Source organism: Mauremys reevesii, linkage group 25 (assembly GCF_016161935.1).
Source record: "Mauremys reevesii isolate NIE-2019 linkage group 25, ASM1616193v1, whole genome shotgun sequence".
Lineage (NCBI taxonomy): Eukaryota > Metazoa > Chordata > Testudines > Geoemydidae > Mauremys > Mauremys reevesii.
This window is the reverse complement of record NC_052647.1, coordinates 3209276-3223204: the sequence shown is the minus strand read 5'-3', so window position 1 is coordinate 3223204 and position 13929 is coordinate 3209276. Positions and strand designations below refer to the sequence as shown.

The 13929-nt window shown below is 55.2% G+C and overlaps 1 protein-coding gene across 1 annotated transcript; it reads right to left on the bottom strand.

Annotated features, from left to right (window-relative positions):
- Window positions 1–9651: 9651 nt before the first annotated feature.
- Window positions 9652–13822, bottom strand: LOC120390938 (protein PET100 homolog, mitochondrial). Its single transcript, XM_039514029.1, has 4 exons — window positions 13655–13822; window positions 12195–12281; window positions 11717–11749; window positions 9652–10800 (listed from the first exon to the last, which is right to left on the bottom strand). Exons 1-4 carry the CDS (start codon window positions 13679–13681, stop codon window positions 10723–10725), a joined length of 225 nt encoding a protein of 74 aa, XP_039369963.1. The 5' UTR covers window positions 13682–13822; the 3' UTR covers window positions 9652–10722.
- Between the last annotated feature and the right edge of the window lie 107 nt (window positions 13823–13929).

The window sequence follows — 13929 nt, the reverse complement described above, 5'->3', positions numbered from 1 at the left end:
TTGAGCAATATTTTTATACTCCTCCTTAGTCATCTGTCCATGTTTCCATTTCTTGTAGTAAGCTTCCTTTTTGAGTTTAAACTCAGCAAAGATTTCACTGTTAATCCAAGCTAGTCGCCTGCCATATTTGCTGTTCTTTCTGCACATTGGGATGGTTTGCTCCTGTGCCTTCAGTAAGGCTTCTTTAAAATACAGCCAGATCTCCTGGACTCCTTTCCCCCTCATATTAGTCTGCCTGTCCTCTGGGGGGATGAGGGGAGATTGTCGGCTTTCATTCGAAAAGAGGAAGTTTCCAGCCCTCGTAGCTGCGGAGAGGAGCTGGGGAACGGGAGCCGAGTGTGATCTCAGGACCAGAGATCAGAAGGGAGAGAGAGTTAGGGTGGGGGTGCTCCCAAACTTTGTGATTTTGGAGGCAATCTCGTGACAATCTTGGGCCTGGCTCAGAGGCTGGCAAGAAGGTGGAATTGCTGTGATTCAGGCCTTAGCTAGGCTATGCTTACTGTGAGGAGAGGCAGAGGCAAACCAGGACAATGGAGATCACCTTAAACTTTCTAAAGAAAAAACCCAGACATTTGGCAGGAACAATAAAAGCGGAGAACAGAAAGTAACATCAAACAGGAAAATAGTAAACTGTACATTACCAGCACAATAAAAGCAGTTTTCTCAACACCTCTCTGTGTCATCCCAAGAGGGAACCAGCACCCCCTCCATAGTTGCAGTTTGTGGGGGAAAGAGAGGGTGTTGCCCTCCCAAACCTTAAGTGTCAGGCAGGCAGCCTGAGTGTGCAATGCAATGAGTTCTGAAGAGGAGACAGGAGATGTGCATCCCTGAGGTAGGGAGTCAGAATTTTGTTCATAAACAGACTAACAGACGTATTGGAGCATGAGCTTTCGTGGGTGAAGTGGGTATTCCCCCACGAAAGCTCATGCTCCAATACATCTGTCTATAAGGTGCCACAGGATTCTTTGCTGCTTTTACAGATCCAGACTAACATGGCTACCCCTCTGATACTTCATAAACAGAGTGATTAACAGATGATTAAGAGAAGAAAGGGTTGTTAGAATTTTTCCTAAAATTAAATGATCTGTTCCAAGCTTGGTAAACTGCAAAAAGTAAGTAGCCTAAATGATAGAAAGTAATTGGAGATCTTTCTATAGTTGTTTCAGTTGTTGTATTCAAGAGGTGGTAATAAATTACCAATATCTTTCTTTGAGAAGATAACTGATTTTTTTAGGAAATGCAGTAGATCGAATCTACCTGGGTGTCAGTAAGGCTTTGATACCGTTCCACATGAGGAGGTATTAAAGTGGAGAAGATGGGCAGGGCCGGCTCCAGGCACCAGCATTCCAAGCTGGTGCTTGGGGCGGCAATCTGAAAGGGGTGGCAGTCCCTGTTGTTTTGGCCCCAAGCAGCGCCGAATTGCCGCGGCGGACAGCGGGGGGAGTCCATGTGCCCTTAGGGCGGCTTGCGCGTTTCCGCGGTGGCTGCAGTTCAGCAGCAGCTTCTATGTTTAGCTATCCGCGGCGTCTTCAACTAAACATAGAACCTGCCGCCAAATTGCCACCGCCGCGGAAACGCGCCTGCCACCCTAAGGGCACACGGACTCCCCCCGCCGTCCGCAGCTGCAATTTGGTGCGCTGCTTGGGGCGGCAAAAACTGTAGAGCCGGCCCTGAAGATGGGGATTAATAAATACGAGAACTGAAAGGTGGCTAAGGAACTGGTGAAAGGGGAGAGTACAACAGGTTATAACAGCGGTAGGCAATCTATGGCACGTGTGCCGAAGGCGGCACGCGAGCTGATTTTCAGTGGCACTCACACTGCCCGGGTCCCAGGCAGTCCGGGGGGCTCTGCATTTTAATTTAATTTTAAATGACGCTTCTTAAACATTTTAAGAACCTTATTTACTTTATATACAACAATAGTTTAGTTATATCAGGGTTTCTCCAACAGGGGTCACCACTTGTATAGGGAAAGCCCCTGGCAAGTCTTTACCTGCCCCGTCCGCAGGTCTGGCCAATCGCGGCTCCCATTGGCCACAGATCGCTGCTCTTGGCCAATGGGAGCTGCAGGAAGCGGCGGCCAGTAAGTCCCTTGGCCCGCACCGCTTCCTGCAGCTCCCATTGGCCCGGAGCAGTGAACCGCGGCCAGTGGGAACCGCGATCGGCCAGACCTGCGGACGGGGCAGATAAACACACTGGCCTGGCCCACCAGTGGCTTTCCCTACACAAGCGGTGACCCCTGTTTGAGAAACCCTGAGTTATATATTATAGACTTATAGAAAGAGACCTTCTAAAAACATTAATATGTATTACTGGCACGCGGAAACTTAAATTAGAGTGACTAAATGAAGACTCGGCACAGCACTGCTGAAAGGTTGCCGAACCCTGGGTTATAATGAAAGGTGAACTCTCAGGCTGAAGGGAGGTTATTAGTGGAGTTCCTCAAGGATCAGTCTTGGGACCAACCTTATTTAACATTTTTATTATTGACCTTGGCACAAAAAGTGGGTGTGCGTTAATAAAATTAGCAGATGACACAAAGCTGGGAGGTATTGCCAATACTGAGGAGGACCAGAACATCACACAAGAAGAGCTGGATGACCTTGTGAACTGGAGTAATAGAAATGGGATTAAATTGAATAGTGGAAAGTCATGTATTCAAGGACCAGCAACAAGAATTTTAGCTATAAGTTGGGGACGTATCAGTTGGAAGTGACAGAGGAGGAGACAGATCTGGGTGTATTGGCTCATCACAGGATGACTATGAGCTGTCAGTGTGATGCGGCTGTGGAAAAGGCTAATGCAGTCCTAGGATGCATCAGATGAAGTATTTCCAGCAGAGATGGGGATGTGTTAGTACCATTATACAAGGCACTGGTGAGACCTCATCTGGAGTATTGTGTGCAGCTCTGGTCTCCCATGTTTAAGATGAATTCAAACTGGTACAGGTGCAGAGAAGGGTGACTAGGATGATCCGAGGAATGGAAAACCGACCTTGTAAGAGGAGACTCGAAGAGCTCGGCTTGTTCAGCCTAACCACAGGAAGGCTGAAGGCAGATCTGATTGCTCTCTATAAATACATCAGAGGGATAAATACTGGGGAGGGGGAGGAGTTATTTAAGTTAAGGGCAGAGATGCAAGTAAGCCGGTACACCCCAGTATGGCAAACCGCCAAGAGCCAGTGCACCACACCAGGGCGGACCGGCTTCCCCCGGTAGCAATTTAAAGGGCTTGGGGCTCCCAGCAGTGGCTGGAGCCCTGGGCCCTTTAAATTGCCGCCAGACCCCCACAGTCGGAGTCCTGGGGTAGCGGCGGCAGCACTCAGGCAGCGATTTAAAGGGCCCAGGGCTCCTGCTGCTGCTACCACCCCTGGCCCTTTAAATCGCCGCTGGAGCCCTGGTGCTGAAGCCCTGGGGATCCTGACAGCAGCCGGGACCCCCGGGGCTCCATCGGCAATTTAAAGGGCCTGAGGCTCCCCTGCAGTAGCGGCAGCTAGAGCCCCGGGCCCTTTAAATCACCCCTGAACCCCAGGGCTTCCAGATGCCTCTGAAGCTGGGAGCTCAGGCGGAGATTTAAAGGGCCTGGGACTTCCAGCTGCTGCTACCACAGTGGGCCCAGGGATTTCCGAGTGTCTGGAGTGGCCCATGACCGGAAGTGCCAACCTCACAGCAGACTGTCAAAAACAGGGCAGTCCCCCCGTCCCCACAAGTTGGTGGTGTGTTCTACAATTAGATTTTCACCACGTGAACTCCTGGATCACTATACGAGCCTTACCGTGGAGTCACACACTGTCCCCTTAGACTCCCCAGTCTATCCTGCCACCCAGACAAACTGGCCTTAGTGATAAATGGTCACTTACACCAAAAATGACACCACATTCAGGTTGCTTCCAAGAGACCAGTCACCTACCCCAGATCCCTTGATCCTGCACCAAAGACGGTGCCTGTAGCCAATCCTGAAATAAATTATCTAAAGATTTATTAACTATGAAAAAGCAATAAGAGCGTCATTTACAGGTTAAAGCAAGTGAACAGGTACAAGCAATGAGTTACCATCTAACTCCTGAGAGTGACAGAGCTGTCGTGATCTATCAATTCAAAGCATCTTTCAGGGCAGCCCCAGGGGGCAGCCTTTGGGGATCTCTGGCTTCAGTTTCGAGTCTCTGCTCCTTCAGAGTTCAAATAGCCACAGAAATGGACAATTTTCCTGTGCCTTTGTTTATTTCAGGGGTTCTCAAACTGAGGGTCACAAGGTTATTACATGGGGGTCGTGAGCTGTCAGCCCCACCTATGGCAGGGCTGACAGCCTGAGTCCCACCAGCCCAGCTCCACTTCCAACCCCACTCTGCCTCCAAAGAAAAGGCACCAAACTAGAAATTCACCCAGTGCCACTTTCCCTATGGCCGGCCCTGGGACTGCGACAGCAGTAGAGGGCTTGCTTTATAGGGGGGTGGCACTCAGAGGCTTGCTGTGTGAAAGGGGTCACGAAACAAAACACTTGAGAACCACTTTCATTCAGGCCAGGTCAACACTTCAGAGTTAGGTTGACAAGGCAGCTCCCCTCTGTAAGTGTCACATTACAGGGTTGCTCCCACCAATGTAAGTCACCCACTGCAGACCTAATAACTACACCTCCATGAGAGGCGTAGCGCTTAGGTCGGTGCAGTTAGGGGGGACACAATGTCTGTGCAGAAACTGTGTTCCTTACATCACCTGTCAGCTCTGCACAGAGCACACAGCTGCTCGCTCCCCGCCCCGCCCCCCCCCCCCCACCCATATAAGTCGGTGCACACGCTCCGGGGAAGGACACACACCACCAGCAGAAGGAAGGTAGCTTGGACATGAAAAACAGCAGTTATCACTGTGGTGGCTGTACATCGATCTAACATAGGTCCACTTAATTGTGTAGTGTGGACATGGCCTCAGCTTCCAAGCCCACAGGTAGCATTTCCCAGGCATGATAGGGCCGTTAACCAATTCTTTGTACTGCCATGATTCTTGATGGCCCATCTGATTTTGATGGTTCTTCTGGATGGCTGAGGGGAGTGATTTCCCTGCCTGAGTTCAGAAGTTCTGGGCAAACACTTTTAAAGTTATAAAGCAAAACATATTTTCTTATAGCCTGGAATGCCAACAGTGCATGTGAGATTAATGCAGCAGCAACTTCCAAGCATTTCACAGAGTCTGACCCCTAACCACGTTCTTATAAAACTAATCCCTATATTGAGCAAAGTTAACATATGTGTGACCTGGTCTGGTCTCCACCAATGAGTTTGTGAGTTCCTAGCTAATGCCTGCAGCCTGGGCAAGAGCTGGCATCTGGCCTGCCAGTGTCACAGGAGATAGGCCTACAGGGCGGGGATTGGGGGGTGGGAGGGGGGGTATAAGCCGGCTGGGCAGGAATGATGTGTGTGGAGGTGGGCATAGGCCGGCTGAGTGGGGATGGTGTGTGTGTGGGGGGGGGGTGGATGTAGACCTAAGGGGAGGGGATAGTATGTGGAGGGGGTGTAGGCCTGCTGGGCGGGATGGGGTGGCAAAGTCCTACAGAGACTAGGCATAGGTCCAGATGGGTGGGGATGATTTGTGTGGGGGTGGGTGTAGGTCCAGATGGGGATGAATTGTGTGGGGGTGGGTGTAGGTCCAGATGGGTGAGGATGATGGGGTGGATAGGCCAGCAGGAATTGGGGGCACTGTTGACATCTCTGTTTGCCCCTGCAGGAGGGCGAGGAGTCGACCCTTCCGGAAGCCACCCCTGTCATGGTGTCCCCAGATGCGCCCATCGTCCCCACTGATGATTACTTCTCCCTGATCAATCGCATCCATGGGCGCCAGTTGGACAGCACCAGCACCAAGCCCAAGAGCCCCCCACCCAGTGCTAGCCAAACCTAGCTGTCAGGACCCAGCTCCCCCAGACCCAGTGCATGGGACCCCCCAATCTCTCCCAGACCCCACCTCCCCAGACCTAGTGTCCAGGGCCCCCTGACCTTCACCAGACCCAGTGTCTGGGAACCCCCAACATCTTCCAGACCCCACCTCCCCAGACCTAGTGTCCAGAACCCCCCCAAACTTCACCAGACCCAGTGTCTGGGACCCCCCAACATCTCCCAGACCCCACCTCCCCAGACCTAGTGTCCAGGGCCCCCTGACCTTCACCAGACCCAGTGTCTGGGAACCCCCAACATCTTCCAGACCCCACCTCCCCAGACTCAGTGCCTGGGACCCCCAACCTGTCCCAGACCTAAGCTCCCCAGACCTAGTGCCCAGGAGCCCCCAGCTCCTCCAGACGCAGCATCTAGGACCCTCCCAAAACCATCCAAACCCCACATCCAAGCTACCCTAAACCTAGCCCCCCCTCTCCCTAGACAACCACCCTAGACACAGCATTCCCAGCTCCCTGAACTCCTCCAACCCCACCAGATTTAGCACCCACTCCCAACTCTCCCCACACCCAGTGCTCTGACAACCTCCAACCCTACTCATACCAAGTCCCCATGACACCCTCACTAATCTCCGGATCTTGTGCTCAAGACCTTCCTGCCCCCATCCCACCAAGACCCAGCTCCCAGGACCCCCTCAAACCAGCACCCCAACCTCTCTCCTAATCCCACTCAGACCCAGCACCCAGGATGCCCCCAAGGCCCCAACTCCTCACCACATCCAGCATCCCAACCACACCTAGTACGTCTCCTGAACCCAGCACCCCCACCCAACCCCATCCAGACACCCTGACAGCTGCCTGCCCCCAACCCCACCCAGACCAAGCACCTGGGACACCCTCCCTCACCCTACTCAGAAGCCCTGGTGGAAGGGAGCACACCTCCAACCCACCTACACCTAGCACCCTGGGTCACCCCTCCACATGAGAACTGAGCAGATCTAGTGCAGGTCTCCACTCTCCTCAGCCCAAGTGCCCCAACACCCCCAAACTTGCCCAGATCTACTGTCCCAGAGCCCCTCACTCTGTCCCCAGCCAGGGCACACTTACACCCACAGCCCCTGGGACAGGATCTCCTGTGACCACTGGGTCACTGGAAGGGACAGGCAGCCAGGGCATGAATACAAGAGGCTACAAGGTAGGACTCCCCCGATCCCCAATATTTGGAGCAGGGACTGTGGGAATGGGGCAGCTTCCATGGGGGGAGTGGGACCAGCCTGTTCCATCCCTGCCCCCACTGCCGGCAGGGACCAGGGAGGCACTTGGCTTCATCACTTGACCCCGCTCCCCGATCCACATTCTCTGCGTCTGGAGGCAGAAGGGGCCCAGTGAGTCCAAGGGGTGCTCTCTTCCCCCTGGGGTCCCCAGCCCCTCTGAGTGCGGCCTGTCCCTCCCAGGCTCATGTGGGGCTAGAGAATCCCCCCCATTCCCAGCTCCCCTCCCCATCAGGTTGCATGTACCCCCTTCCCCTGCCCCACTCATATAGGGATAGGACCAGGGGCTGAGTGATTGCAGGGGGTCTTCCACACAGGGACCAAGGTTGCAGGTCCCCTGCACCCCCACCGCATTGCTGTTTGTGCCCCTGTTCTTTGTGTGTGATTCCCCCCTCCCAGCATGCAGCTGCAATAAAAGGAGCTTTCGTAAGAGCAGGCGTGTGCCAGGCACTCACTGGGGGCATCGCAGTGTGTGGGTGGGGGTGGCCAGAGCAGAGCTGGGGACTCTCACGAGTGGGAAGTGGGGCAGGGGAGGGTGAGTGGGTGGGTTCTGCCCATAGCCCCAGTTCCCGGAGTCCTAGGATTATGGGCAAATCACAGCTGTCACTTTGACACTTTTTAGCTCCTGTGGGGACACTGGGAGTGTCCCAGGTTCTAGGTATGGGTGGAGGTTTGCAGGGGCTAAGCCTGGGTAGGTTTGGGGGGGGGGGAGGTTGGCAGGTGCTAGGTCTGGAGAGGGGTTGGGGGGGGGTTCCTGGGTGCTTGGTCAGGGTGGGGTTGGGGGGGGTCCCCAGGCACCAAAGCTTGAAAAGGTTGCACAAGCACAGCCTAAGGCACAGAGCAAGTGAGAACCAAGCTGGAGTCACTTATGAGGAAGGGGGTCTTGGGCTCCAGCCGCACGGGGGAGGGCTCTGGCCACAGGGGGGTGGTCTGGGGGCTCCAGCCGCACGGAAGGAGGGAAGTGTGGTGCGGCGCACCTGGGGAAGGAAGAGGGCCGGGGATTTGGGGAAGGGGTGGAGTTGGGGAGCAGGCGTGAGCAAATTTGCCACCCTAGGCCTAGACCTTGTTGGCCTAGGCGATAATACGCCACTGGGTGAGGGGGACAATGGGGCTGGGCAACCACCTGCCAAACTTGGCACATGGCCCTAGTATCCCATCTCGGGCACCACAGAGAGCAGGAGCTCTCCCAACTCTTGGGTAGGGGCAGAAAGAGGTAGGGATTCTGCTAGGAAAGCCATGACCCAGCATGTGGCACCAGCTGCTCATCTCCCCCTAACTATGGCACTTGGTGGAGAAAATGCTACCCTCTTCTTCCCCGCCCCCCCCGCCCCCGGCCTTGCGAAGACAGCTGGGAGGGAGGGAGAAGCGAGTAGCGGCACGCTTGGAGGAGGCAGAGCAGAGGTGAGCTGGGGGCCACGGTGCAGGGATTAACCCAGAGGGACCGGGAATCGCTCCCCGCCCCAGCTCACCTTCACTCCACCGCTGCCATTCCCCGAGTGCACCGCAACTCCCCTTCTCCCCGCTTCCTCCCAGGCTTACCACGGGGGAGCAGAGGTGAGCTGGGGGGTGGGGGGGGGAGAAGTGAGTAGTGGCGCGATCGGAGGAGGTGGGGCAAAGGTGAGCTGGGGCCAGCGGGCGCGGGGAGTGACTCGGGGGGGGGGAGGGGCAGGGAACCGCTCCCTGCCCCAGCTCACCTCCACTCCACTGCTGCCATCCCCCGAGCACACCACAACTCCCCTTCTCCCCGCTCCCTCCCAGGCTTACCACGGGGGAGCAGAGGTGAGCTGGGGGGGCATTTTTTTGAGGGCCTAGGGGCGCCAAATTAGTTAATCGGCCACTGCCCTCCCTGCACACTGCTACAGCTGTGCAAAGGTGGTCCCAGGGCAGTGCAGCATGACCCTGGCTCTTTGGAACATTCACATTCAGTGACTAATTTGGCAGGCTGCTAGGGAACGTGAGCGAGAAAAGGGAAGTGACATTTATAGCGTGGCCAGACCAGAATGGGGTTTCCTTGGACAAAGCAGACAGTTCCCTAACCTGGGGACCTTCTCCCACCCATGTGTCAAAGGTCTGTCACAAACAATGGAACTATGCAGTGCTGCGTGCAGGCTCAGGCAGATTGCCCTGCCTTGGATCTGCTCTGTTCTCATGGGGACAGCAGCTGCTGTTCCTGGAGCCCAAAGTCAAGTGACTTGTCCACATCCAAACAGCTGGTCAGTCGCTAATTGCAGTGCAGAGGGCGAGAGCACACACACAGGAAGGCTCCTGCAAGCCCCACCATTCAGCACACGTACAGCCAGTCAGGCCAAAGCCATGGACCGCATCACATCGGAGATAACCCAGCCCAATGGGACCTTTGGGCATCTAATACTGGAGACATTCTGCAAGAGTGAGAGGCTTCAGCCCCTAGAAGAGAGGGAGGTGAGGGGGAAGATGCTGCACCAGGGGACTTGCCTCCGACCCAGAGATCAGGCCAAAAGAGAACAGCCCAGAGGCAAAGGGGGTCAGCACATGACCTCATGGTAGAGGATTTTATTAGTCAGTTCAAGCAAGAGCTTGGCTAGGCCAGGACACAGACATGCAGAGGACGTGCCTCCAGGGGAGGGGGGGCTACAGTTACTGCAAGATTTTTCCACACACTCTGCCCCAACCAGACAAAGTCAAGGGAGCCGGTCAGACTTAGCAGAGTCTCAGTGGAGCATGGTTTCACCTCCTCACGAATGCTGCCTCTGAGCAGGATGTGTGACAACACACAGCAGAGACCGGAAAAGCCACATAGCCCAGCCCGGTCCTAGTGGAAGGGGACCGTGGAGTCAGACAGCGCCGGGGCAATCCCAGGAGCTCATTCCTGGAGCGGGAATGCACTGTGCTCTCCAGAGGGTCGGCCCATCCCTCTATCCAGAGGCTCCATAATCCTGCAGGCCCAGGCCCCTACCATCCTCTCCTGGAGTGCTGCCAGGCAGTGCAAGGGCTCCATCTTCCTGCCTCCCTCGCTACCAATTCAAAACACCACAAGGTGAAACTCATCTTCTCAGTACCAAGCTTGTGTGCCTGACACTGGCCCCAAACCCCTGCACTGCTCACGCAACACTGCACCTTTCCCTGGCATCTCCTAGCCAAGCAGCTCAAAGCACTTTACTCTTAACTCAGCCTCACCGCCTCTCTTACAGGTGGGGAAACTCAGGCACAGCAAAGGGAAGGGACTTGCTCAAGTTAGTTTCCCTTTGAGCCTCTTCCCTCTCGCCCAGAAAGGCTGAGGATTAATTAACGAGCAGTGCAAAGCCACCACCACCCTGAGAGAGCAAACAGCGGGTTACTCTATTTGCTGTTAACCCCCCTGCATCATATCTGCAGCTCCCTTTGCCCCACATGCCTGGAGTTCTCCAAGGAGGGCATTTGAGTGCAGCCGTGCCAGTGCATCCTTGACAGCCCCTTGGTGGTGACTTGCAGGTCACTTGCATCCTCCCTCCCCTGGAGGTGTGTAAAGGTGTTTGGGGGGGGGGAGAGTGTCCTTCCCCCACCCCAGGCCATGCTCCCCTCTCCCTCAATCAAGCTCGGGGGGCATGAAGTGCTGTCACTGCTGAGCCGCACGCAGGAGCCGCTCTTCATGCTTCTTCCGCATCCTTTCCTTGAAATCTTCCAGCTCCTTCCTCTGAGGCACAGACAGAGGGGAAGGGTCAGGGTCAGTAAGCATTACAGTTCACCTGCTTCATGCCCCCATACCACAGCCCCATGGGTACCATCTCCCTCCCGGGTCTCCTCAGAGCCAGAGGCACAGCTGGTGGAGGCGTGAGAGATCCTGCTACCCTCTAGTGGTTAGAGGGTGACTCAAGAAATCAGCCCTGATGCTGCTGCAGCTAATGGAGCCTGTAAGTCACCAGGTTAGCGTTTCTCTCTTACTGGTGGGGAAGGAAGGACACCCAGACAGGGGTGGCTCCAGACCACAGCACGCCAAGCGCGTGCTTGGGGCGGTAAGCCGCGGGGGGCGCTCTGCCGGCACCGCGAGGGCGGCAGGCAGGCTGCCTCTGGCGGCTTGCCTGCGGAGAGTCCGCTGGTCCCGCAGGCAAACCACCGGAGGCAGCCTGCCTGCCGTGCTTGGGGCAGCAAAATCCCTAGAGCCGCCCCTGCACACAGAGCCCCTCATGTTCATCCCAAACCTCCAGGGGCTGGACAAGCTGCTTCTTCAAACCCCAGCTGAGTCCTGGGATGGGCTCAGACTGGGACAGCTACAGAGCACCTGGAGACACCAGATAACTCCCTGGTTGCACACCACAGCTGGGGAAGGGTCGAAGCAGCTGGGGCTTTGCCAGACGATGCTCTGAAGGCAATGGGAAGGAGAGCTCTATCCTTCTGCTCTGCCAGAGACAATCTATCCCAGCAAGGCCTTGCAGGTGATGGCACATGGCTGCACGTCACCTAGGGGTGTAGATCCAACCCCCCAATGGCTGTTAACCCCTATGACCTGCAGCGAGCAGGATAGCTGATGTCATGCGGGGGAGGGGCTCAGCAGAGGCCTCCACAGCTGGGATATGTCCTCAGCAAGGTTCATGGGGGGGCAGTACACTCACCTGGCGGTCGTCATCGGGTGGGTAGATCTCCCTCTGTGGAAACAGAAATGCAGGCACCTGTGAGGATTACCAGCTTGGGCGGGGGGGTGCCAGGGCCAGTCTTACCCAACAGGGGAGCTAGTGCCATTACTGGCACAGATGACAAGGAGAAATGGATCCAACAGACCCTGCTGGGATGTCTGTCATCTCCACCCCCCCTTAGCAACAGCTCCTAGGCAGGTCTCTCGCCTATCAGAGGGGAAGGAGCAGGGCATGGCAAATGAAGCCAGTGCAGCTGTTTGGTCAGCTCTAGGAAATGCCCTCTATAGACATCACCTCCAACTCCTCCCCATGAGCTCTGACTGTACTCCCCTGTTGTTTTAACCACTAGCCCAAACTACCTTCCTAGAGCTGGAAACAACCCGCAAGTCCTCCCCACACAGTACCTGCATGAATCACTAGCTTGCACTCCCCTCCCAGAGCAGAACACCATGCTCACCTTCCTTTTGATGACATATTCTTCAAAGTACTCTGCTTGGTTGGAGATCCAGAACATGGCAACAGGGAAGGACAAATACAGAACCATCTGCAGAGGAAGAGAGGAAAGGGGGAACATGTGGCCCAAATTAAGGGGATCACTGAATTGAGCTTAAACAAGAAAGGCCTTGCGTGAAATCCCAGGTACTACACAGCCCAATTAAGCAAAGCTCCTGCAAAGCACATGGCAGTGATGAACTCAGTGCAGCTTTGCTTCAGCTATGTCCACACTACAGACTCTAGGCCAGCATAGCTCCAAGCATAGATGGAACATACAGCGACAGGCCTTTTTCTGCTAGTGGAACACCAGCTCCCCAGACAACATTAGCTCTGCTGACAGAGGCGCTCTTCCATCAACAAAGCAGCCTCTACATTGGGGGTTTTGTCAGCATAGCTCTGTCACTAGGGGCTATGGGTTTTTTTCACATCCCTGACTGACATAGCTATGCTAGTGTAAGTTGTAAGTGCAGGCGGGACCTTAGCTTTGATCAAGCCACATTAAAATGTATTGGTCCAGGAACTTTGTGTGCATGGGTCTTTTCTTTTAAAGTCTCTTCCTTTCCTCTGGGTCCAAGCAATAACTAATGATAGCTTAGACAATCCTGACACATGTCTGGACCAACAGCATTTTGCAAGGCTATTGCCAAAGCATTTTCCCCTTAGGAGGAAGGACCTGGCTGTATGTTTTTTTTATGGAGACATTTTATACACTTGATGAACAGTGCCTTAAAATTTCATGAGCTGAAAATGTAGCAAACTCAGAGATCATGGGGGAGTCCCCATAAACCTGCTGCCACCAAGCTAACCCACTGCAATGCCACCCAATCCTCGGGGCCATGATGGTGGAGTCCTATTCCTCTCCTACCACAAAGGCACACCACCCCTAGGGAAAAGGGGTGGGGTGGGGAAGAATTCCTCCACCATCTTGTTGAGCTGCCCAGTGTCTCAGGCCATGCTGGATCCTGCCACTCTACTAATGGGCTGCCCCATCTTCAAGGCTGCCACTGAGCTGCCAGAGATTGAGGCTGGCAGCCTGGGGTATTTGCTCTGACCAGCAGGCCTGTCTGCTGCTTCTCTGGGATGCCCTCTAGTGAGGATTTTCCATTTTAATTTTTTAACCTCCTCCATCCCCTGCCCCAGCAACAGGGGCAAGCAGCCAGCCCTAGGCTCGCCTTCCCTCCAGAGGCTCTCAGCGCTGGCCCCTTGGCTCCAGCTAGTCAGGTCTTTCCATGACACCCATCACCCTGGTACCAGGACACCCCAGCCAAGCACCGATGAGCCCCGCCCCCAACGCTAGACCCATCCCCCACTTGCCTCAGCCCCATCATGTTCCCTACAGGGCTTCTCTATCCCTACTACGACTGTAGCAGCCCCCCTCCCCCAGCCTCTCCACGCCTCCCAGGTTCCGTTTCTGCCACTGACCCGAAACACCTCCAGCTTCACCCCCATCCTGTCTGCTCTGCCCCAGCTACTCTTCCGCCCTCCCTCTCTCAGGGCCTCGGCGGCCGCGAGCTTCCACGCTCCCACAGCGCAACAAACGCGATGCTTATTGGTCAAGGAGCAGCATCAGCTTCGGTCATTGGTGAAGAACTCGGTGAGGAGGGACCCACTCGTAAAGACGTAAAGATGGCGTCTGAGCGGAACTGGCCCCTGAAGGTGGAGCTTCACCGGAAGTGCGGCCCTCTTAGCCAATAAGC